At 36.5% G+C, this 26,432-nt stretch overlaps 1 protein-coding gene across 3 annotated transcripts in view; it reads right to left on the bottom strand.

Annotated features, from left to right (window-relative positions):
- Nucleotides 1-26,432, bottom strand: part of LOC131684401 (protein kinase C-like) — a 63,905-nt gene that overhangs the window by 9,353 nt on the left and 28,120 nt on the right. Inside the window, exons 3-7 of one of the 3 annotated variants that reach the window (XM_058967246.1) lie at nt 19,852-20,019; nt 10,172-10,245; nt 5,041-5,075; nt 4,497-4,567; nt 4,146-4,427 (exon numbers count right to left, since the gene is read on the bottom strand). In XM_058967246.1, coding sequence (XP_058823229.1) covers nt 4,146-4,427; nt 4,497-4,567; nt 5,041-5,075; nt 10,172-10,245; nt 19,852-20,019 — 630 coding nt within the window. Of the gene's footprint in view, nt 1-4,145; nt 4,431-4,496; nt 4,568-5,040; nt 5,076-10,171; nt 10,246-19,851; nt 20,020-26,432 lie in introns of those variants that run through there. The other 2 variants (XM_058967245.1, XM_058967247.1) reach the window with 2 other exon arrangements.

Here is a 26,432-nt window from a genome sequence, read left to right as displayed (position 1 = left end):
ACCAGAAAAATGGGGTGGCCATCTTCAAAACCCCAAATCTATCGCAGGTCAAGATACTCGAGGTAAAACGATTAAACTTAGTATCAGGCACAGGCGATTCCAGAATTATAAGTCCTTCAAATTCATTTCGGACGACTTTTGAAGGGGCAGCTCTGTCTAATTATGTACTGCTGGGCAAGATTCTACGTCCTGTTCATAAGTATGTTCCTAGAATTCTGAACTGCACAGCATCTATTGTTGCAATAGAGTAAAATGCGGTAATGCTACAAGGATGACTCATGCACAAAGGAGACTGAAAAATGTTTTCTTTGTGGCAGCAATCCTCACTCTACACGTGAGTGTCCGACGGGCAGACTACACTCGGATAAGTTCGAGCGTTTCACAAATGGGCGATTTTGCGAAAATATTGAAGCGGTCAAACCTGAATCCCATCCCAAGGTAAAACAAATTCTTGGATCTATCTGACGAGCATGAATGTAGCTCGAAAGGATATAACGATTTTATACAAAACAAAATAAACCTTCTACTTCAAAAAGCACTAGTTACCAAATTAGTATCCCTGATTTTCAAATTTAATCCAAGGATCTCCCTACTCTTCCAACTGTACAGAAAGACCGCAGAGCTCTCTCACAAAGCGAAATAAAACTGAAACAAGTTTCGGTTCTATTATATTTTGAGTTTTCGTGACTTTAAAATTATTCGACTAGATAGGGACGAACATCATGGAGGAGTATTTTTGGAAATACGAAGATGTACACTTTGGTATTGAAATGGTAGCCTGTCAAATGCAAATCATAGGAAGAGACCTATGCGTTGCATCAATTTATATCCCACCAAGAGTTTCGTTATGCTTCCAGCAGCGCATGAGTACAACTGAAGAGTTTCCTGCGCCTCGCCTGATCTAAGAGGACTTCAGCTCTCATTGTGTCGCTCATGGCGTTGTAATCAACAATTTCGAGGAGCTACATATCTTAGAAGCGCCCATTCTAAATGAAAATTTGGAGGAATCTTTGCTGAAAACTGGACTGGAAAATAAATTTATCTACCAGCAAGATAACGATCCCAAGCACACCGCCCGGAAAACTACTGCTTTCTTCTGTGCAAACAGAATTAAGTTACTAGAATGGCCACCCCAGAGTCCAGACCTGAATTCTATTGGCGATTCTACGTTGAAACCGCTCACAGATAGCGCTGGAAGCAAAGTGTTTGATTTGATTCTGTTCTGTCATAGTGCATATATTTTCTGTAAATATTGGTAAAAAAATACCTTTTAACCCATTCATGCCCATGTTGTTTGTGGACAACAACGTTTTTAAACAGCTATAACTTTTGATTAAAGCAAAATTTGCTCACAAAAACAAGTAAGGCTAATAAATGTGACTATTGGCTTTCATTTGAGTATTAATAGTTTCAAGGACCAGCTCTAGAACTGAAGTTATTGCAATTAGTCTGATTGGATTCCGATGGGGCAGTGCTGCCAAGAACAGTTTACGTTGACGACGGAAAATGAATTTTTCATATATCTTCGTTATGTTGCAATATTATTGAAAATTGATAAAACTTATCGATTTAGACTGTCTTTGGCTACATTTTCCACTCAATTGGACTATTGTAAATATTCTAGGAGAATTGCATTGAGCATTGGAAGATAAAAACTGAGCAGCTTCTAGCACTGCGAGGAAAGCACCTATCTTTATGAAAAAAGGCTTTTCGTGTTTCTTGACCCCACCGTTTTCAAGGAAAAATAGTTTTGAAACCCTACATGCACGAGAAAAAAGTTGGACATGAAAGGGTTAAACACCAAATCACCGATCAATTTGTTGATAATTGTATATGAAAATGAAGGAAAATCATCATTTTATAAGATGATGAGTAAACATCTTGCGAAAAGGCTGTAAAACATAGTGGTTTCTAATATTATTCGCAGAGCTATATGTGTGCTGTTCCGAAATGTAACTTTTTAAGCACCGTAGCCGCCGCAACATCATTTCTCGTTCCTCCTAAGTTAAGCTATACCTTTCTGAGATGGTGTAAATTCATGGAACTCTCCAGATCACGCGAGGAAAAAATATATATCCGGCTAATGGGAAAGTGTCAGCTTTGTATCATAAACAGCCGATCCTTCTCTCTGATAGTCTTCACACAATCTCCTACGTAGTCCAAAATATGATGGAGTTTGACAATGGTACTGATTGGGTCTCGGTTTCGAGCTGGAACTTTATTTATGGAACGATTTTTTATAACCACAGTCATACCCCGATTACATTTCGAAGGAATGTATGAGCCAAATAGTTGCAAATGGCTGTAATTTCAGAATAATTGCAAACAAAACTAAATTTCTTACTGGTTTCATTTTTATTTTAACAGTGGTAAGCTTTTTCCGAGAAGAAAATGAAGTTTTTGTTGTAAGCTACGACTCGCTTGCGGGTGAAAAAAAGCAAACTGTATCACTTTGCCAGTTCATGAGCTGAATCATAGGTGCCACAAATCGCCAATTGAAAACTTGTGGTCTATTTTGGATCAACAAATTGATAGGGAGATATTACAAATAAAGCAAAAAGCTTGGAACAAAATTGATGGTCAGTACCTACAAAACCTCGTCGAAGTGTACCCCGACGCTTGGAGGCTGTCATTAAAGCTAAGGGAGGCCACACTAAATACTAGTTACTATAAATTTCACCAACATGAAAACTGTTTTTCGAATTCGTACTTTTTTGTCTCTCAAAAATCATACCCTTAATAGAAAAAAAATGAAACCTAATCATTTGGTATATTTTTCTTCTAAATTCGAAATATTATAGGTGCTGGAACATTTTACTAGAACATATAATATATGGTCGATATAAAGTTATACAAGAAAAAACAGTTTTGCATAACATGCGTACTTTATTTTGTCGCGCACTGTAACTATAAAACAGCTTACACAAAATATCCCAGATCACCTGTGATCGTCGATTAAACCAGCCATTTTTTCGGCCAACTATAATCGTATCGATCAAGACAAGCAATTCTTCATAGATGGATCAAGTATTGATGGATCAACAGGTTTCGGAGTGTTCAAAGTAAATCACGGTGTCTTTCGCAAACTGGGAGAGAGCTGTAGCGTTTTTGTTGCGGAATTGGCAGCAATACACTGCGCTTTTGGCTTAGTTAAGGTTCTGCCTTCTTCCAAATACTTCATATTTTCGGACAGCCTTAGCTCTATTGGGGCTCCTTAAGCAATGAAACCCGTCAGGAACCCTTCATATCTCCTGTGGGAAATACGAAGGACTCTGTTCTGACCAATCATTCCAGGTGACATTTATGTGCTCACTGCTTAATTCAGAGCAATGAAAAAGCGGGCGAACTCGCCAAAAAAGGTGCTACTGAAGAAAATGTTCTCGAGACCTATCGTGTCCAAAAATATCCTCTGCAAAAGGCCCTTGTTGTCTGGCAATCGAGGTGGACAATGGGCGATAAAGGACGGTGGTTACACTCTATTGTTCCAAAGGTTTCACTTAAACCTTGGTCCAAGAGATTTGAACTGCCGAGAGATTTTATACGTTTCAAGTCAAGTGTCATGATGTCAAACCACTACAACAGTGATGCTCAGCACCCACGCATGTTTGTCGAGAGCGCTCTGTGTCATTGTGAAAAAGGTTACCAAGATAATGAGTATATGGTTTGGTCATGCTCAGAGTCTAACTCTGATCATCGTAAAGCCAGAGCAAAACTTAAAGCGCGCGGAAGACCACCTGATATACCGATCTGCGATACCTGGGCAACTCAGGACCCTCAAATGTTTTTCCCATATACCTATTCCTTAAATCGATGATTGTGAATGTATAATCTTTCTTATACTAGATGCTTCTAAGCATATTAATGTACTTAATCAGCAGATATCTACACCAGTATACCTTCTTCCAGACAATTGGAATCTCCTTATAAATGCACTATCTGTGGCGAGATCCGGCGACGACGCGTCTGATCACCAAACGAAATATAATGGAGCTTCTCGAAATTAATCGAGGTAACAAATTTTTTTATAAGAATCAAAGGAAGCTATAGTTTTGATAGCATTTTGTTATGCTCTTTGACTCGGGTATGTTCGCTATGTTTGTTCACAAGTTCTGAGTATCATCGATCAAACGCTTCTCAGTGCTCACCTTAGATCTACGTGGTGGTGTTTTATCCATGGTGATGCCCATCTCGTTGAGCAACTCGGCCAGCTGCTTGGTGTTAATGCCACAGTTGTTGGCCACGTTGCCCTCGCAGCGCCGGTGAATGTTCATGCTACACACTTCGCACTTAAGACCCTGTCTAATGATGCCGTACAGCAGCGAGCCGCAGTGGTCGCAGAATGTCAACCGCTTGAAAGAGTGCACTGAAAACCTATGTGGTATATTTACATTGAAGCGCTGGGCCGCGTCCTGCGGCGTAGGCTTAGCCTGCTGGAAAATATATTAAAAATATAGATTCTCTGACATATCGTTCACAAAACGTTCATTAAGCCTCACCTCATCCTTTTTCTTTGGGCATTTTGTAACGACTGAACTGTGGCACCTTTTGTGAACCACACATGTGCAAACTGAAATGAGAAATTACTGTTATTATTTTGATTCGTGACAAATAGAAGACACTTGCAGTCGGGAATGTTGTAAAACAGCCCGAAAAATCACAGAAAAAGTTGCTGCGTTTTGTTAACAAGCATTGTTTATTGAACACGAATCGTAAAATGTTAATAACTAGTATTGCACATTAGTGTGTTGCAAGAAGACGAGAAAAATAGAAAAAGGGATGTCAAATGGAAAAACGATTGTGATCAAATGAACAGATAGTTGAAGCGTAAAACAGCAAACCTCCCCATAAACATGAGATCAGAAAACAATACCATGAAGTAAAAAGAAAGACGAGAAAACCAAACCTCTTAGATAAAGGTAAATTAACAAATCAAGTAACAAATGGTGTTTTGACACAATAGCAGAGAGAAAAAAAATCAAAACATTCAGGAGACAGAGGGGACACGGTTTTGTACAGTGACATCTCATGTGTCCTTCTTACCTTGACACTGATAGCCTTGCTTGCCTATTACTCCCCTATACGATAAGAAAGTAGAAAAAATAGAGCGGCAAAGTGTTATTTTTTTTCTTATATATGGTGCATTGCTTTCTGAACTCAATGTAGTAAAGCATACATCATTTGAACGTCCAAATATTTCTATATTCTTTGCATTTGAGTAACGGTTCCGTTGAATTATGAAGAATTACTTCAATTTATTTGTTGGTTATCAAGGTTATGCCAAACAACATATTCAAACGATTATTGAAGAATATTGCCGAAGCTGTGTGAAGTTTAGGCTCAATAAAGAGAGAAAAAAACCTCTCAAAATTTCTCAATCCCAAATTAGTAGAAGTGTACAGTATGAATTATTGAAAACTAAAAATGGACAACTTTTCATAAAGCTAATCCTCATATGCTAAACTATATAGTTTATAAATTTGAAGATCAGTATAGTGTGACGATAAAATAATTTCTTTCAGTGTATCAAATAAACCACGCATCTCACTCCAAGAAGCCCGGTTTACAATGAGCGGTGGAAACCATTCATTATGAAGTGTATTTTTGGATAGCATGGATGAGTGACTCCTTCGCAGTAAGTTTACATATGACATATAAGCTAAAAAAAGTTTTCAGGAAAACGAATAAAAATATCTGACAAATCGCATTGGTCTCATTTTTGCATAACGGAAAAATAATTGTATCCAAGTTTGAACGCATGATCCATATACAGATTGCTTCTGACTGATCACCCCCGGTGCAAAATACACTACTTGCTTTTATCACAGAGAACAGACATATAAGCTAGAACAAACTTTCCCGAAAAACCTGTGTAAACGATTAAATGAAAATACGTTGAAAATCACCATCGCATACAGGTTTGCATGCGTGAGTCATCATTGTATCCTAGTTTGTATACAAGTCCCGTATAGCGATTGCTGGCTGATCAAAGCGCCGTCTAGTGGCAAGTTGCTTCTTTCTGTTGTCCTTTCAAATCGACTGTTTAATTTCTTACACAAGTTGAAAACTTTACTTGTATGTCAGTTCTCAGTGCTTTTATCAAAAGTTGCTGAAATTTTCTAGAATAAAGTTACATCGACCAGAAGTCTGTTAGAGTACTGATAATTGTTGTTTTGAAATGGCAGCAGCAAGTAGTAATTTGCCGCTAGCCAGCGCTACGACCAGTCAGCAGACTGCTAGAAAATGGGTATACGAACCGTGCGTGCAAACTTGGATTCAATGGTATTACACGTATGCGAAATTGAGTGCGATGATGATTTGCTCATTTTTAATCCAATGATTACACAGATTTTCCGAAAAAATATTTTAGCTTATATGTCTGTTCTCTGTGGTTATAGTAAACCTTAGCTGAGAACTGACATCCAAGTAAAGTTTCCAATGTCTGTAAGAAATAAAACCGTCGTTTTGAAATGTCATCAGCAAGTAGCAACTTGCCACTAGCCAGCTCTACCGTCGGCCAGTAATCGCAATACGGGCCTTGCGTGCAAGCTTGGATACAACAGTGATTCACGCATCCAAACCTGTGTGCGATAGTGATTTTCAAAGTATTTTTTTTTAAATGCTTTGCACAGGTTTCTCGTAAAAAATTTTTTTTCGAAAAACTTATATATAGCTGTTCTCTGTAAGTAAACCTACACTGTCCAAGTTTGATAACTTATTTTAAAAACAATAACAATCATATAAATGATATTTTTACCATTATACTGGATAATTTTGGTGCTAGTTTAACAGCTATTCGTTATTCTGTCGTAATGTGTATGAAAAATCTACTAAAAATTCTTTTTTAGCTAGGTTTATCTCATTTATCCGGAGCAAAATGCCCTCTTCTTTGATACTGTTGATTTTTATTCGAAAACAGACATGTCGTTTTGAAAACTTGATTGCATAAGCTTAGGCGTAATAAAGTCACATTTTTGTGAAGACCCAAAAGAAAACAAAATTGCTTGCTTGTGTTGAAACTCTATCCGTTGAAGCACATAAAGATTGGCGAGATAACATCTTTATCTTATTCCAGACAATAGACAGGTTCTTGGGGACCGTGCATAAACCACGTAGACCAAAATTTGATACATTTTCACATCCCTCTCCTTTTCGTAGACTTAAGTAGACTTTTATCAAACCCCTCCCCACTTCTCAGAAGTCTGCGAAGACTTTTCTTTTTATGTGAAGAGAAATTTGCTAAAAGTATATTATTATCAATTGTAAATATAAAGTATATTGTATTATCAATTAAAAATTCAGATTTAATTACAGTTTTGTAACAAAAAGTGACAAAATAAACTATTTAAAGGGTGCCCCTCATCAAAATGCGTCACGGAAATAACGCTGTAGAAAATAATCCATTGGGAATCTTATCTTGAAAATTTGGGTTGAAGTAGTTTAGAGCAGCGGTTTTTAACCTTTTTCGTCCCGTGGACCCCTTCGGCTTGTGTACTATCAGGGTTATTGAGGACCCTCACGGCTTGTGTACTATCTAACTATTATTTTCAGTCCGTTACAAAAAAGCTACTTCCGATATAAATAATCTTCTTCGCGGACCCCAGGTAACTACTTCACGGCCCCCAAGGGGTCGACGGACCCCGCGTTGAGAATCGCTTGTTTATAGTATATTGTTTACACTATATTTTTATCGGTCATTTTTTGATAAATGGAAAAAATGGCGTGACCCGAAAAGCAACGTCGCGAGTTGAATTTGCGCCAGCAACTGGAAAAGCCCAAACTCTCATCGGGACATCGGAAAACAACCCGGAATCGTGCAGTCAACAAATCACGGATGATGAGACTTACGTCAAAGCGGACTTCTGCGAGCTACCGAAGCTACTGTTCTTCACCGCATAGCACAAGTTTGATGTTCCGGAGGAAGTAAGAAAGCAGAAACATTCATAGTTTGCCAAAAAATACATGATTTGGCAAGCGACCTGCTCATGTGGCAATCGGAGTGTGCCGTTCGTGACTACCGAGACTGTAAACGGAGAGATCTACCTCAAGGAGTGTCTACACAAGCTTCTGCTTTCTCTGTTAAAGCAACACGAGGGCTCTATGATCTTCTGGCTGGATCTAGCTTTGTGCTACTATTAAAATGGAGTGGTACGAAGACAAGGGGGTCACTTTTGTATTAAAGGACATGAACCCTCCCCAACTCATCGGAATTACGACCCATCGGAAAAATACTGGGCAATTACGAAGCAGGCATTACGGAAGCATCCCAAGGAGGTCAAATCTGAGCAAGACATGTAGAAAAAATGGGTTTCCGCACAGAAAGCCAGATATTGTGCAGAACCTAATGAGTGAAGTTAATCGTTAGGTGAAATAAATATGCCAAAAACTTACTAATGGGTTATATTTTATTGTCTGAAAATTTGAAAAGGATCGGTCAAATAGGTTTTTTTCTACAGCGTTTTTTCCGTGATGAGATTTGATGTGGGACACCCTTTACATTAGGTTTCGGCCAAGGTTTCGGCCCAAAACTGTTCAAGCTAGTTATCAAAAATCCTTAGCGGAAATGCTGATGTGATTGATTTTTGACGGTAGTCTAACTGATTCGGCGCCAAATGACCATATAAATCATCTCATATGGATAAATTTATTGTCTATAAAAACATATTTCTCCTAAGCATTAGAAACTTTTTTGGCTTGAGACTCGTTAAAAAATTGTATAATATTTTACTATAACTAACCCAAAATTACTACATAAATACATCCAGACGAATCGATTAGTTAAATGTACCCTAACTCTCTTTTAGGGGGGGGGGGGGGGTTATTGGGGTAAGGGATGTGGCGTAAAAAAAACAGTTTTTTTTGCTATTTTTTAGAAAGATGGGTGAAGCGAGTTGATCGAAACTTTTGTACATTATACTACATCATTTCAATAACATTCTGTAATTTTTTCATGCAAAATTATATACAAGCGACTCAGTGACGAAGCTTTTTGTGGAACGTCTCTGGAAAAACACAATTTGCGGTGTTAATTGACATTCAAAAACAACTTGACCGATTTATTTCAAACATTGCATACACATTCTATGTAAAAATACCTAACCCCTACGTTGAGTTTTCGGGATAATTTTTCAATTAGGGGGGTTTCTACTCATAAAATGGCGGAATTTTTCTTAAAAAAAAAGAGCATTTCAGCCATTTTATTAGTAAAAAGGTAAATTACTAGTAAAGCTTCGTCACCAAGTCGCTTGTAGATATTTTTGCATGAAAAAATTACAAAACACCTGTTTTTTACGCTGAAATCTTATACCCCCCCCCCCCCCTCCTTAAGACCTACTATTGATTAATAGTAAATACGAGAAGGGCAAAACAAATTTATGCAGTCTACATAGACTTTTAGGATAACCATCCCCCTCTCCCATGGTGGACGAACGTAAACTTTCACTAGACCCCCAACCCACTACCTTCCCCGTTCTTCTGATGAGACTACGTGGTTTATAAACGCGCCCTTGAAACCTCGTTACACCCACAAAAGGCCACTGTCTGGAGTTGATTACACACCAATGGCATCACCGGTTCTTATTTTTATATATGAACGTTTTGGTCAACGTAGAGGAAGCTCAAACTTAAGGATTCCCCGTCAATGTGATATAGAGCTATAGGCTTCATCAGCATGATCCATTAGCTCTTCAGGAGTGAACTATTCCATGTTATTTGATTTCATTATGTTGTAATTTCCAATTCTCTACCACCTGGGAAATGACGAAACGATGTCATGGCAAAAATCTATGAAAAAAGTGAGCAATGCGCCAATCCATAAATTTAGTATGCAGCATATTTTTAAAATAATTTACCCAATACAGTTTTGCTATTAACAGTACAGCAACTGGATTTGGCCCAATTGTGTTTTGATTTATAAAGGGTGCTTTTATATTTTTTAATATATTTTATAAAATAATGCCAACCCTTCGATCAATTTTTCTAAAAATCGGAAAGTTCTTACGAAAAGTTTTCTCAACGCGTGAGATATAAACAATAGAACGCTAGAAACAGCTGTTAAATGTTGACTCGTCTATCTGGCCAATGGCAGAGAATCGGTTTTGTAGCTATTGAATAATCTTTAGATTGAAGAAAGGCATAATAATAATGAACTGTGACGATTTTTAGGAAATATTACCATATAAATTCCCGACAGTGAGAACAGAACGTTGGCTGACGTAAAAACGTGGCCATAAATTTGTGACCATTGACCTGGAAAGAAAAAGAAAAAATGTTATTTAATGTAATTTGAACAATATCTGATTGAAAAACTATTCAGCTTAGATTGGCTGCTGCATTACAATAACGCAGTCAGAATTTACTCCGAGCGTCGTATGTCTTTAAATATGATAGCATCAAATAAAATATATGCAAATTCCCATAATTCAAATGTTTATTGACTTTTGTAATTTTTATTCCAGTAGTTTAATAGTTTTTCAAGAGTTCTAAATATATTCTCATTTTAGATATTTTAAAATACCATAAAACTATAAATACAATCCCCCAAAAATCTTTCATTGTGACTTAAATCCACGAAATATATTATTGACAATTTTGGCAAGTAATTTTTCTCGGGACATTTGATTAATTAGGGCAATATTTCAATTCATATATAAAGTTTGACTTATCGCGAGATACAACTAGAATTATAACTACAGCATGACCATTCAAAGGCTTTTGATATGCTTCGCCGTTGAGCTTCACTATCTCGGAATCATGCGACGACCACGATATCGCACGAACCAATAAACCGATCAATCTTAAATTTTAACTGTTCTTCCTAGTTCGTGCACGCTAACATTCTTATTTCAATGACCGTTTCTATTATTTTCGACCAGTTTATGCTACGCACAAACAATAGTAATGCGTTAATTAAGCTGAATTTATAATTGAGGTAACTGTGGGTAAAATGAACAGGGAGAGGGTAAAATGAACAGGTAGCAAAATCAAGTCAGTATTTCGTCACTGAAAAATGATCTTTAAAGTTTGATATTGAATATCTTGAAAGTTATAAATGGTAGAAACAATTCAGAGAAGATAATTGATGCTTCTATCAATTATGTATTAATCTCTCAAATGTTACAAAGATTGGTTGACTATAATGTAAATGTAAACAAAAGTCGCACTCACACGTGTCATACGTATGTATTGCCAAATATGCTATATTTCCAGTTTAAAACTCAAACTGCATTTTTCCCACAATTCGTGTATTTTTTCTTTGAAAATTAATATGCGATTGTGTTTATCAGATAATTTTACACATTTGATGCTTTAGTAATGTTTTAATAATATTTAAAGTAATTGATTACTTGTTTCAACTCACATTCATTGCTGTTTCGACTTACCTCGGTATGAGAAGAGTTGAAACAAAGAGAACACTGTTACAAAAATCAATATATTGAAGCTTTGTTATTAATTTGTATCAGTTATTCTGACGTAATTTGATAAATCGTCGCTGTTGTGCTATCTTATGACAAGCGCCATGTGGCACATTTCGAGAAAAACGATTTTTAAAGTTTGAGATTGAATATCTTAAATATTATAAATGTTATAAACAATTCAAAGAAAACAATTGATGCTTCTATCTATGCTGTATTAATATCTCAAATATTGGGAAGATCGGTTGATTATGTTGCGAGTTTTTACTATAAATGTAAACTAAAGTCGCGCTCCCACGTGTCATAGGTGTGTATTGATGACAAAATTTGTATGGCGTGTCATAATCGTTCATGGAAAATTTTCCATAAAAAAAAACAGCAATCATTAACTTTTATTCATATCTTTGGCTTCATTTGGTCTAGAAACAATCTGTGAGATACATTTTGAAGGAAATGAGTCAGGGAATCTAGAAAAAATAGTTTTATTTGGTTACAGTGCTGCCAAACATACTATATTTCCAGTTTAAAACTTAAACTGCATTTTTCTCACAATTCGTTAATTTTTGTTTTGAAAAGGATTATGCCATTGTGTTTCCCAGATAGTTTTACACATGAAAACATGTCATACATCAAGATAACTTGAGCCAATTTCCAGACACAGTCATTTGAAGCAAAATAGTAAAAATTTCTCATCATGTTTCTCGCTATATTTCAATAACCAAGCAGAATGTCAAAATTCTGAAAACGCCATTTTGTAGAGATTTTTTACTTTAGTAATGTGGCATATCTAACTCAGTTTACCCCAAAATGGCGTTTGTCATAAGATAGCACAACAGTTACGAAATCATAAACAGAAGTAAGAAATTAAAAAATAATCAATCACTAATTACTTAGAATATAATGACTTTGATTAACATGTTCGTTTTACCATCAATTCCCCTACACAATTCCTGAAAAGGATGATCCATACATCGAACAACAACTAAACTACCGAGAAACTTGAAAAAATCTGATTTCCAATATCTAGAAACGGGATATCGTTGCTATATAGAAAGACCTTCGTATATCTCATCGAACAACTCGTTTACCTAATGAAACCGATTCGTAATAATCCTACGAAAGTTGTTTCGAGGGTTTTTACGAACAAATCGTAACAACAATAAAAGTGTTCCATAGAACTACGAATGATTTTTCATATGTACGAAAAATTCGTGCATTTTGCGAAAATTATCTGCACGAAACAAATTTTCCAACTACCTTCGAAAACGTTAGCGATTTTTACACAAGTTGAATGCTGAAGATGGTCGTCTGGACCAATCTGCAAATACGAAAACGTGTCGTGTAGTAAAAAGAGAATCCCATCATTCTCCACATTATGTTCGCTTTGCATAACACGCAACGCACTGGCAAGCGAAATGCTACACACTTTTATAAGATCCGAAGGATCTCATATTCCGCTTGATATTGCTGTTTAAGAAATTTTTTCTTGGTACCGTTAACTGTATTAACTGTCATGCATTTTTTTCTTATTGCCGTAAAAGTATTACGGCCTAGTTTTGGGTGTAACGTTACACGACTGGTCCCAGGCGAATAGATTCATATCGCAGAATAACTTAAACAAGTGCTTGTTTCTGACCAGAGATGGGAATTATCATTCATTCGCATGATTCTTGGCGAATCCGTTCATTGCTTTGACAGCAGCCAGTTCATTCACGATCCGACTAAAACTCTCCAAATAACACAACTGAACGTAGGTAGAGATGAACTTCCGAAAAAGTGAGCCAGGTAAAAGAATGACACGTACTATGTTGAATGAAGAAGATTGTGGTTCTTTATTCGCGGATTGAATCGGAAGATTGAATTGTAAACATTCACAAGTGAATCAACTTTTAGTTCACAAATGAATGTGAGATTGTATTCTTCAGTTGGGTTAGGTCAACTTTATACTGCAAATGCACACTATAATCAATATTGGGAAGTATATAGCACTAGAATCCACTTGAAATTTAAATTGTTATATGCACGGAATCGTTTTATAAAGTTATTTCTGGGCAAATGCATGCTTGTACATGACATACATGAAAATTGAATAACAATTTCGTATTTTTCAAACAATCCATATTACGGCTCCGCGGTTAGGTTTTCTCGTTTGGCGGTGCTGGTAAATTCATTACTGCCTAGACAGCAGGGTGCATTTTAAAATGTTCCCTTTAAAATTTTCGAGAATTAGTGTTGCTTGCTTATATTTTAAATTTTCATCTGCTTTGCAGTGGAATTTTCTGCCCTCCTCCTGGATAACTTGCAACAGAATATTTTTCTGTGTACAGCGTCGTTTCATTCTTAACAAATGTTTTTTTTTTTCACCAGCGCATTGCAAAATACTTACTTAACAATTAGAGATCACCAAAATCAGATCAGATGAAAATTTCTAAGGTCTATAAACAAGAACGACATTTTTTTATTAGATCGATCTGGTGAATGTTTTGAAATGAATCATTGTGAATGAAAGAATGCATTGATTTGCGATCCTTTCTGCTTTCATTCAAGACACTATTGGGGTTTTCGATTGATTGACACCGGTGTAGTGGAGTGCACTGAAACTGCACCGTTTTTGCACTTTCTAGCAGAAGTGCAGAAAACTGGGTATGTTCCATTGACACTTCTGCTAGAAAGTGCAAAACCAGTGCAATTCACTACACCGGTGTCAATCAATCGAAAATCCCATATATATGTAATGGAGAATGAATCATTGTGTGAACACTAACATTGCCGTGCGCTGTCACTTTTTTCAGTTTTTTGTTTTGTTTCTCGCTTTCGCACGAATGCGTAACTCTACACAAGAAGGGTTGCCGAGATCGGGTTTGACAGTAGGAGCATGCTGGTGGATGATTTTAAATTGATCGTTTCGTGAAATGATTTTTCCCATGCCTGTTTCTGACAACGTTAACCCTTGCTTGACCATCTTGTTTCTACCGTATATAGAGTTCCATAAAGATTTTTCTTCAGAATTGTAGGGGTCGTGAAACACGAAAAACCTGTTTTGATCAAGATATGAGCTTCTTTCGCAGTGCAACAAGCTGCTCAATTTTTACATTCAAATGCTCAATACAATTATAGAATATATGGAAAATTGCATTGCATGGAAAAGATAGTCGAAGACAGTCTTAATTGAAAAACTTTATCGAAGTTATATAAAAAATCCATGTTTTACCTTTAACTAAAACTGTTCTTGTCAGCACTGCTTCTACGGAATTCAATCAATAAAATTCCAATAACTTCAGTTCTAGTGATAATACTAACAATTGTGAGTACTCAAATAAAAGGTAATAGACACTGTTTCAAGCTTACTTGTTTTTGCGAACAAAATCTTGCTGTAACCAAAAGTTATAACTGTGTTAAATTACATGATCAGGCACTGCAAAGTGGCTATTAAAAGATTCATGTCGTAGTTCGGAGAAGTGGAATCCATTACGAAGAACACATGAGGAGACCACTTTCCCGCTATTTCAAATAGAATTTTTATGGTGATAATCCGGGTAAACCAACCCATTCTACAAAACAACATGCTAGTACCATTGCACAGCGAACTCTTTGTACATATCAGGGACAAACTAATACGTGCCAGTTCTGTGAACAGACGATACATTACGCATAGCAATGTCGAGAAATCGCTAAGCTCATCTACAGATATAAATGTCAACACTCAGTCTCCAATGTCATTACCTGAACCACAAAGGGTTACCAAATTTGACAACCACAAACGGTTGCCAACAATAACAACCGCGTCAAGTACCACCAACTCAACAGCCAATACCATCAGTGAAGAAGCTACCACCAATAGTGAAGGGTTCACACTCGTCACTCGTTAGGAAAAACACCTGATTGTGAACACAAAAGCACTAACCAGGACGACAGACAACACGGACGTGTACGACTGCGAAAAAGATTTGAATGACTCCCAAGATGCAGTAGTTGGATAAAAGACCAATTACTCCGTGAAGCAGTGTGTAATTCAGCTCCTTAAATCCTGAATATGAGTTACGCTACTTTGCGTGAAATTTCGATAGCACGTTCAAGAAAAAAAATCATAATAAAGTAAACGGTGATTATAGAGCTCGTGACTCTCTTTTCAATAAACTGAAGCTGTTAAATCCCTTCAGTACCTAAACATACCCCATAGAAAATTGGACACCAGCGAAATTTCCCAGTCGGCCGACGAAATAGGGGTTTTTTAGGTTGCTCGGTTAACTCTTAAAGCCGCAAATCAATTTTTTTCAAATTTTGTGAAAATTGTCACAATATGTTACTGTGATAATTTTAAAATGATTTTTCAACGTTGCTTTAAAACAACATAGCGCATTTAAGGGTTAATCAACTGGCTAAGTTGAATTTCGTCTATCAACAATAATCGCCAGATTTAATTTGTTTGAATCTGGATTCAGTTTTAAATTACCAACTAATCGACCGTTTTAATTGGTAGAAATATGCCGATTTCAACAGATTCGATTTGCAACAATCCACCGATTGCGTAGTTAGGGGGTTGTACTGATTCCAGTCGATTTAGTCGGTGGGAAAATCGTGTGAACTACGATGCTCCCTTTATGTGTACAATGTACATATATGTATATATGCATTCCAACTGATGACATGTTTTTTTTTTAATTCAGAGTGTCCAGTCTAGAGCCATGCCTTAGAATCGCGGTTTTACCAGGATGCAATTGATTCTCTTGGAATATAATTGAGAAATAGAGTGCAAATAATAATCATTATACTTTCGTATGTTAGACGAAAGCGCACATAACAAAAAATAACGGATTGGATAGTCAGTGGAAATCGATGCTACATATTGGAATAAATCATTCAACACATTATTCACAATATTTGTCTTCTAAAAATAGAATCAATTTCTTCAATCTCTGTTCCCTTCGGTGTGCATACACTGTTGCTTATGCTGCTGGCACGATACTACTACCTGTCACTGTTCCCTTTTCATTTACTCTTGAAGACTGACTGCAGCTGTAGAGCTCTTCTGCTTATAACACGCGACCAAAACCACAGCCGCTGAGTTTTTCCTCTTTTCTAAATTATGGTAAAAACCACTATTTTAGACTTAACCGTAGAACAAACGATCTCTCTGACACAATGATTGAAAGCAACAGCGAATAGGATACCCATTCGAATCGTCTGCTGTAGAGAGAGAAAGAGAGAGAGAGAGAGAGAGAGAGAGAGAGAGAGAGAGAGAGAGAGAGTGCTTTACATATCCTGAAGCAGAATTTTCCATACCACTAACACTGAGCGTCATCATCAATGCAGATATGTACTAAATAAGGGACACTGTACTCCGACAGATGATATTGGAACAGTCTCACAAGCCCTTCTCCCAAGCACACTTGTTGATGAACAACAGAACAGGTTGTGCCGTAGAATCACATGTAGTTATGGTGGGTACGTGGTGTTGCATAAATAGAATCTTCAACTATTTGCGGAAAACCGCAGTTCAAAGGAAAGGCCTTTGATAAACAATAATGTGATGAACTGGAATGAGACGCTAATATTGAAATCTGCAAGAGAAGTGTACTTAGTATACGCATGCACTTTGCTATACTTATCTATTAACCTATGTATGAACTTTAATAAAATTTTTTAATTTATTGGTTTGTTCGTACTTAAATTAACATATTTGCATGAAACTCTCGACCATAAACGTTTGTTCAAGTGCTACTTCATAGCATCTGGTTGGAGATTAGGATTTGCGAAGATGATGGTTTGAATTTTATACATTCAGGTTTTTTGCGCGGTTTTTTTTTTCTTTACGCAGATTTTGGAATTTACGCGGTTTTCATTCACGCGGATGTTTGAATTCACGCGGATTTTGAAATTTACGCGGTTTTCATTTGCGTGGATTTTGAAATTTACCCGGTTTTCATTTAAGCGGCCTGTATCCCCCGTGTAAAAAAACCTGACTGCGTTGGAATGTTACGTAGGTACAATAAAGTTTTCCTGGAATGCAAAGCGCAATTCAAGACACCTAAGACAAATTCTTCCGTTTTAATTGTATGTTATACAGTGATAAAATGCTCTTGTACTTCACTATCACAGCAGATACTAGTATTTCGACTATGACTCATAGTCTTCTTCAGTTGTATTAATCTAGAGTCTACACACCACCGAAAAATTACCTAAAATTGAGTACTTTTGACTCAATCTCGTGGAATTGTGTAGGAAGGTAAAATTAGGTAAACCGTGTTGAGGCTAGTTTCCATTTAACTACGGCAAAAATCATAACTCAACCTTGAGTTTAATTTACTTAAATTTAAGTTGAATTTACCTAATTTTGAGTATACCCCAAACAACTCAAAAGTGCCTTACTGCATGGAAAACTTCGACTGAGTCGAATCTCTCGTTTTGTTTTTGACAACACTAATAGGTGCGAAAGCGATGCACAACTCAAAAGAACCTAAATTTAAGTTAAAAGAACTTCTTCTGTAAGTTGTTTTATTTTTGTGTTTCTTATTGTGTATTTATTATTGTGAAATATACTGCCCATAAAAGCATAAGAGTCCCATGTGGATTTTCGTTGAAAATGAGTTATCTGTTGGATTATATTCTGTATCATCACTGAATCACAATGCACAAATAAGATTAGATTTGTTTAGAAAATATCGAAAAAAATATCAAAACATGGTTGTCCCATCCATAAGGGTCAATGAATATATAAATCTTTTTTTCAATATCGGACTCTTATGCTTTTATGGGCTGTATAAATTGATACGGAAGACTTGGGTTAAATTAAGTCACTCAAAAAGTTATGTATAAATAGTTGATAAGGCGCTCACCTGCAACGTGGCCGACATGAGTTCAATTACCAACAACCAGACATAAAATTAGATTATTCTAGTTTGAATAACTCGAAAGTTAAAACTTCTATAATCAATTCTAAACTTTGTTTGGTTTGTATAAAACTAGAGAATACCAGAACTGAATACGTATCCAAGATTTTACAAGAAGGAAATATGTAGAAGAACGATGCTTCTCTATGTTTTTCGAACCCCCTACCTCTTCGTAGCATATAGTCGCACAATTCTAAAGTCCATCATGGAAACAACATAGATTTTTCCAAAAACCCTTCCAGCATGTAATAAAAAATATAACTTTTATTGTCTGTTTCTTTTAAACATATGTTCTTATAAAAATTGTAAACATTCACATTCATCTGCCAATTGTGTATAAAAAGTCGTGCAACTAGCTAGGATGGGGTATCTTACTATCACCCAATCCGCAGTCAAGTCGTTTTTGCTAGAGAATTCGTACAGAATAAATTAGAGGCTCAGTGAAAGAACTCGATGAAGCTTGTTTCGAGATATGGGAGGAAAACGACAGTGATGCAAAAGCTCATCACATCATTGGGGCAGCTCAGACATCGATTTGAGAAGCACCGAGTTCTGCTACGAATCTACTTTTACTTAATGTAGGAAATAGCCCAACATTTGCACGAACTGGCAGAGACGAGGTGTTAGAAGTACTCTCTGCTCTGACGGTATTACGCTCGATTTGGCTAACTGTTTGGCTAACAAGCTCAAACCGTCGCACAATGGCACGACGAGTGACAAAGTCCCCAAAATCAATGCATTGTAAATCTTTTGTAAATATTTATTTTTTTCTCTTAGTTTGAATAAAATTATCTCAAAATTTTACGATAATCGGATGAAAAAGGATGAATTTCTGAGCCGAAGTTATTATATCTATGTTTCTAAAGACGCCTATTTAGGTTACCCTAAAAGTATTTAGGTCGGCTGATTTGAGATATAAATTAATAATCCCATGTTGAAATAAAATAGAAAACTTAGCATTTCACATGCGATTATGAGTACCCGGTTATTCCGGTACTACCGGAAATGAGTGGATGGACGAATTGGCTAGAACGACTGACGCATTCGAACATGCCAATCATTGGCGTAGCTTGCAAAGTTGCGTTCAAACAAAAACTTATCGGCTGGATGTGAGTCCGAAATGTCAGGAGTGAAGTGTTTTCTCTTACCACTATTATTTTTCTTACCACTAACCTTGTCACTTCCCCAATACTTCCTAAATACAAATAAAAAATGCAATTTTTTTTAACGAAATCGAGAGAAAACGTGCTTTTGAAATAAAATGCTCAAATTTGAAGCTTTCAGTTATAAGCCTCAGTCAAAATCTTAAGCACATTGAAACCAATACTTTGAGTTTTTCGACTTGGGCCGTTCTTGCACTGAGCCTCTCAGCATAAACAAACCCAAAGTGTTAGACAATCCCTAGGTTTACTTTTCCGAAATTGGCGATTGGGGAAGCTTTATATTGTTTGCTTGATGCAATAGATCTTATGTTGATCATACAATGAAAATTAATTTGGCGTAATATCTGGAACATTATACAATGTGTATGCATGATGGAAAATACTAACCTGATGGACGCGCCTTCTCATGGCACCGCGCCGTCGATTCAAGAAGGGCTGATCCTTGACGCCAGTGCGACGGCATGAATTTTGCTGTTGTGATGCTACACTGTTGGCTTCCTGGTTCCATCGTAAATCGATTTTGACGTGCAATCGGCCTTGTGGTTCCAAATCCACCTACAAGAGAAACAACGACGATAGTAATGTAAAACATGTTCAGCAAAAGATAGTGACGCATTCGAGTTAATAAATATCTCTGATGAACAATAATATAACTATAATATAACTAAAACGCAGGCTTACAGGAGCAGACTGATATCATATTCAAATTAATATCAACTTCCGGTGTGAGAACCACTGCGGATTATCCTGTCCAACGTTTTGTTTACCAACCATATAATAATCAGAGATCGCTCTATCGATAACTTCCCATTGACGCTCATTTATCCTTATACACATCGCAAAAAATAATATATTATGCCATTCACGAAGGTGTTCGACACGGAAAAATTAAAAATAACCAATGTTTACTACCATAAGACTGCTGCTGCTATAACCATTATTATGACGCCTCAGTCTGGAGACGATGTGGTGTAGAAGGTCACACCTCTCTCTCTATCCTGTTGAAACTTACTATGGGGCGTCTTTATCTCTAGATATTGTTTGTGAGTAAACAGAAACCATTCAAAACGTGCACGCCAACCTGATAACAGGCGATTTTTTAGTCCCAGGGCGGTTCTTATCGTGATGGATTATTGAAGGGCAACAAGTGTTAAAATTGTAGGTACAATTTAGACCTTAGAACAAACCTCGCTAATTTTGGGTTTGATCTTGCGTAGACTATTCGAAGCTTGATCAATGCTTCAAAATAACTATATTCAGAAAGAAGAACACATCGTCGCTGTTGTGCTATCGTATGACAAGCGCCATTTTTCACATTTCGAGAAAACGATTTTTAAAGTTCGACATTGAATATCTTGAAACTTATAAATGGTAGAAACAATTCACAGAAGACAATTGATGCTTCTATCTAAAAATCTGTCTCTAAAATATTACAAAAATCGATTAACAATATTGAAAGTTTTTATTAAAAATGTAAACAAAAGTCGCACTAACACGTGTCATAGGTGCGTATTGCTGACAAAATTTGTATGAAGTGTCATAATTGTACATGGAAAATTTTCTATACAAATAAAGCATCAATTATTAACTTTTATTGATATCTTCGGCTTTATTGCGTCTAAAAACAATCGATGAGAAGCATTTTAAAGGAAATTGGTCCGAGAAATCTTGAAAAAATAGTATTTTTTGGTTACAGTGCTGCCAAATATGCAATATTTTTAAGTTTTTATATTGTAACGACATATAATTAGCAAGGGACTAGAAGGTGAAGTATTTTTCAAATATTATGAGCTATAGGGGAATTATGGTTAAAATCGACACCTTAAGCTTAACACTTTTTCTAAGTTGCCACAAAACCAATAAAATTATAATTTTTATGCAGAATTCTTCTTCAGAAAATTCGTAACAAGACTTAATTTTTTCAGCGCTTCAAAAAATTAATTTCATTAAAAAATATTGGTTGTAAAACTTGGAAAACAAAGTGACTTTTTGTAAGCACTGCGGGTAAAACCGACACCCCATAGGGGTAAGATCGACACCCCCTTTAATTTATTTTCTCTCCACTTTATTAAAATTTTTATCTTTATTAAAAATGAGATATATGCGTGATTAATAAAGTGTGAGTATGTATGATGCAAATATGTGCTTTTTATTGCTTCATCATGTAGTGAGGGGAAGAAAGTTCGAAAGCGTAGTACTATAAATAAGAGTATTTTATGATATAGCATTATTTATTGATATGAGTATTTCCAAATAATCCTTGCGCACATCATTGCAACCTCCAGTGTCATTTTATTTCATAAGAGAAGATTTTCAAGCGTTCTACGTTCTGCTAATTGGATTCATTCACTTATAAGTGACACACCCACACTTCTTAGTAAAACTATCTTTTTCAGATTTGATTTTTCGGACTCTGATCATCAACGATCTATTGGGGTATACATAATATCATTGTCTAATTGTGATAAAATTCGTCTATGACAAACCAAGAGAACACTAGAAATTCGGTTTGATGACTTTTTTGCAGAAATCGCAAAAGCTTCGTTAGAATCAGATAAGCAAAAATTCCAATTTTTGATTTTTAAAGAGACTTACAAGAAATAAACACAATAAAAGTATTTCTGTGTATTTCTGCTAATACTATAGTGTTCTAATAGGCTAATTGAAGTGTCACAAAGATCCCCAGTATTTTGAAATGAATCGCAACTATACACAACCATCTTAACAGGGTGTCGGTTTTACCCTAACCATATGGTGTCGGTTTTACCCCAACAGCGCACATTTTTTTATAAAAGCATTTAAAAATATTGAATTTTTCAAACTCGTCTTCAATGCACCTAGTTGATCATAGGCCAGGCCGATAATAATAGGTACTGAAGAATGGGGTGATTTGAAAAGCTTTCGTTCGGTTAAAACCTTAAAATCTACCAACGAAATTTTACATCCAGACGAGTATGAACGCTGCTGTCGAATGTTTTGTTAATTTTTATGACATTCGGCACACTAACGTAAATCCAATTTTTCTTCAAATGCTCTAAATAAACTTACTAATAATATTGTATCATTATGAAATGAATAAAAATTTGATTTCTAGGAAAAGTTGTGGGGTGTCGGTTTTACCCACAGTGTCGGTTTTTCCCACAATTCCCCTAATACTCAAGGAAGAGCAAGGATTTGAAGTAAGAAAGTTTAGAAAAGAGTGGAGTAGGGTCAATGAACAAGCTTTCTTATTTCTTACTTCTTACTTCAAATCCTTGCTCTTCCTTGAGTACTATGGCTCTTAATATTTGAAAAATACTTCACCTTCCAGCCCCTTGCTAATTATATGTCATTACAATATAAAAACCTGTTTTAATCCACCTAGAGGTGCAATTGTGCCTTTCTCATTTCTCTAAACTATGGCACGGAGGCTTTTTATGTTCAACATAATTGTGGAAATGTCCATTACATTCTTAGTACACTTTGCACCTTTACACAATGGCATGCCAGCCACGAACTTGATGAGCTACGTGTCGACGGTGAAACACTTGAAACAAAAAATATCATACTTCATTAGCCTAATCAGCATTAGATCAATGTTATCTGCTTGCTAACTCATTTTGTCATGCGGGGGTGGGTATGTGAGGAGGGCGAAAGTCCCATGAACGAACGACTTCCCAGCTTAAATTGGTATGCTTTGTGATATAGTGGTGGTTTAAAGATGATGGGGTTGAAAGGGAGGGGTATGAGGGCTGGATGGGGTGGTGGTCTGAGGGGTGATTTAAGGAGATTTTTAAAGGAGGGGCGCGAACAGTAGAGGGGGGTGTAACCCCTCTCCGTAAACCATCAACTACGCTCCTGTTAAAATCCAGAAACCCTAAACGAGTTGAAAAAAAAATTTGGCCCTCCGGGATTAGGTTGACGTTTTTCAGAGCGATTGCATAACCTTTCTATATGAGAAAGGCAAAAAGGAAAAAGTTTAACTCACTATAAGTCGTTTATAAAAAAGGAAAAAATATTTTTAATGTAAAGCTAAAACTGCATTTCTTGAAATACGTTTATTTTTATTTTAAAAATTATTATTCCATTGCGCTCCTTAAAAAATTACATACAACAACATCTAAAACTTCTATATAACTTGAGCCAGTCTCAAGATACAGTGATTTGTAGCAAAAAACCTGTTTTAATCCACCTAGCGGTGCAATTGTGCCTTTCTCATTTCTCTAAACTATGGCACGGAGGCTTTTTATGTTCAACATACTTGTGGAAATGTCCATTACATTCTTAGTACACTTTGCACTTATACACAATTGCATGCCAGCCACGAACTTGATGAGCTACGTGTCGACGGTGAAACACTTGAAACAAAAAAATATCATACTCCATTAGCCTAATCAGCATTAGATCAATGTTATCTGCTTGCTAACTCATTTTGTCATGCGGGGGTGGGTATGTAAGGAGGACGAAAGTCCCATGAACGAACGACTCCCCAGCTTAAATTGGTATGCTTTGTGATACAGTGGTGGTTTAAAGATGATGGAGTTGAAAGGGAGGGGTATGAGGGCTGGATGGGGTGGTGGTCTGAGGGCTGATTTAAGGAGATTTTTAAAGGAGGGGAGTGAACAGTAGAGGGGGGGGGGTTTAACCCCTCTCCGTAAACTATCAACTACGCCCCTGTTAAAATCCAGAAACCTTATGCGAGTCGAAAAAAAAATTAGGGATTAGGTTGACGTTTTTCAGAGTGATTGCATAACCTTTCTATATGAGAAAGGCAAAAATGTGCCAATATCCAAAAAAGTGAATCGTCGTCAAATTTTTTTTCGAGTTTGCATCAAATCTCGACGTTTCATGCACCTTGAACACATTTAGCATCAAAAATAAAAATTCTATTTTTAATTTTTCCTATAGTTTATATGAGAAATTTCTGTGTGGCCGCACTCTGAAACCCGTAATTCCGGAACCAGAATTCCGATCGATCCAAAATTCAATAGCAGCCGATGGGAAGGTTGCACCTTTCATTTGAGACTAAGTTTGGGCAAATCGGTCCAGCCATCTCTGAGAAAAATGGGTGACATTATTTGACACATACGCACATACATACACACACACATACACACACATACATACATACACACACATACAGACTTTTTCCGATCTCGACGAACTGAGTCGAATGGGATATGACACTCGGCCCTCCGGGCCGGGATTAGGTTGACGTTTTTCAGAGTGATTGCATAACCTTTCTATATGAGAAAGGCAAAAATGTGCCAATATCCAAAAAAGTGAATGGTCGTCAAATTTTTTTCCGAGTTTGCATCAAATCTCGACGTTTCATGCACCTTGAACACATTTAGCATCAAAAATAAAAATACTATTTTTAATTTTTCCTATAGTTTATATGAGAAATTTCTGTGTGGCCGCACTCTGAAACCCGTAATTCCAGAACCAGAATTCCGACCGATCCAAAATTCAATAGCAGCCGATGGGAAGGTTGCACCTTTCATTTGAGGCTAAGTTTGGGCAAATCGGTCCAGCCATCTCTGAGAAAAATGAGTGACATTATTTGACACATACGCACATACATACACACACACACATACACACACATACATACATACACACACACACATACAGACTTTTTCCGATCTCGACGAACTGAGTCGAATGGGATATGACACTCGGCCCTCCGGGCCGGGATTACGTTGACCTTTTTCAGAGTGATTGCATAACCTTTCTATATGAGAAAGGCAAAACTGATAATTTCTCATCATTTTTCTCGCTATACCTAAGTAAATAGGCAGAATTTCAAAATTTTGAAAACGCCATTTTGTAGAGAATTTTCAGTTTAGTAATGTGGCATATCTAACTCAATTTACAACAAAATGGCGTTTGTCAGAAGATAGCACAACAGCGACGACATAGCACATGTTTCAATAGGGAGTTGCCTAAATCAATTCTTTTACTACCTTAGAAGTATCTAGGGATGCGAGTTCAAAAGCGTTGCTAGAGACTGAACAATGGTCATCATATTCACGACTTTCAACAAACAAAATTTTACTAACCAGAAACAGAATACAAAGTTGTAAACTGAAAGTTGAAGCCTCCGATGCTATTGCGAAAACAACCCAGCGTAGAAACAAATATCGAAATTTTTTGAAAATTTGAAGTTTGAATAAAAATAAAAATAATATTTTTTTATCGTCCAAAATTAACTAAATAGGCAAACTTGGTTGAAAATGTTCAATCGCGTAAATTTATTAAAAATTGTCGTTTCTTCTTTCTAAGTTATTAAGTTAGGCTCAAAAAACTTTCGACGTTGAAAAATTGGCGATCGCGGTTCAAAAAAAATTATGTTTTCATCAAATACTGCTCAATTTGCAAGTCATGCATTTCCACAGTGGCGCATTTGCAGCGTTGCCTAATGAAATTTCAGATTCATTCGCGTCGCTTTTTCAATAGTCGTTTTCGTCAGTAGTGTCCTAGCTGCAATTGTCTTGAAGATTACGGTTGATTGCATTTATTTTCGTATTGTGGGCTCGCTATTGGTTGGTCTGTGGTTCAACTAAAATGTTGAATTATATGTTATGCTTTTAGTTTTTGGTAGATGGTAGATGTTTTTGCCTTTCTCATATAGAAAGGTTATGCAATCACTCTGAAAAACGTCAACCTAATCCCGGCCCGGAGGGCCGAGTGTCATATCCCATTCGACTCAGTTCGTCGAGATCGGAAAAAGTCTGTATGTGTGTGTGTATGTATGTATGTGTGTGTATGTGTGTGTATGTGTGTGTGTATGTGTGTGTGTGTATGTATGTGCGTATGTGTCAAATAATGTCACTCATTTTTCTCAGAGATGGCTGGACCGATTTGCCCAAACTTAGTCTCAAATGAAAGGTTCAACCTTCCCATCGGCTGCTATTGAATTTTGGATCGATCGGAATTCTGGTTCCGGAATTACGGGTTTCAGAGTGCGGTCACACAGAAATTTCTCA

Source organism: Topomyia yanbarensis, chromosome 2 (genome assembly GCF_030247195.1).
Source record: "Topomyia yanbarensis strain Yona2022 chromosome 2, ASM3024719v1, whole genome shotgun sequence".
Lineage (NCBI taxonomy): Eukaryota > Metazoa > Arthropoda > Insecta > Diptera > Culicidae > Topomyia > Topomyia yanbarensis.
The sequence above is the reverse complement of the archived record's forward strand: the minus strand, read 5'-3'. Positions and strand labels throughout refer to the sequence as shown.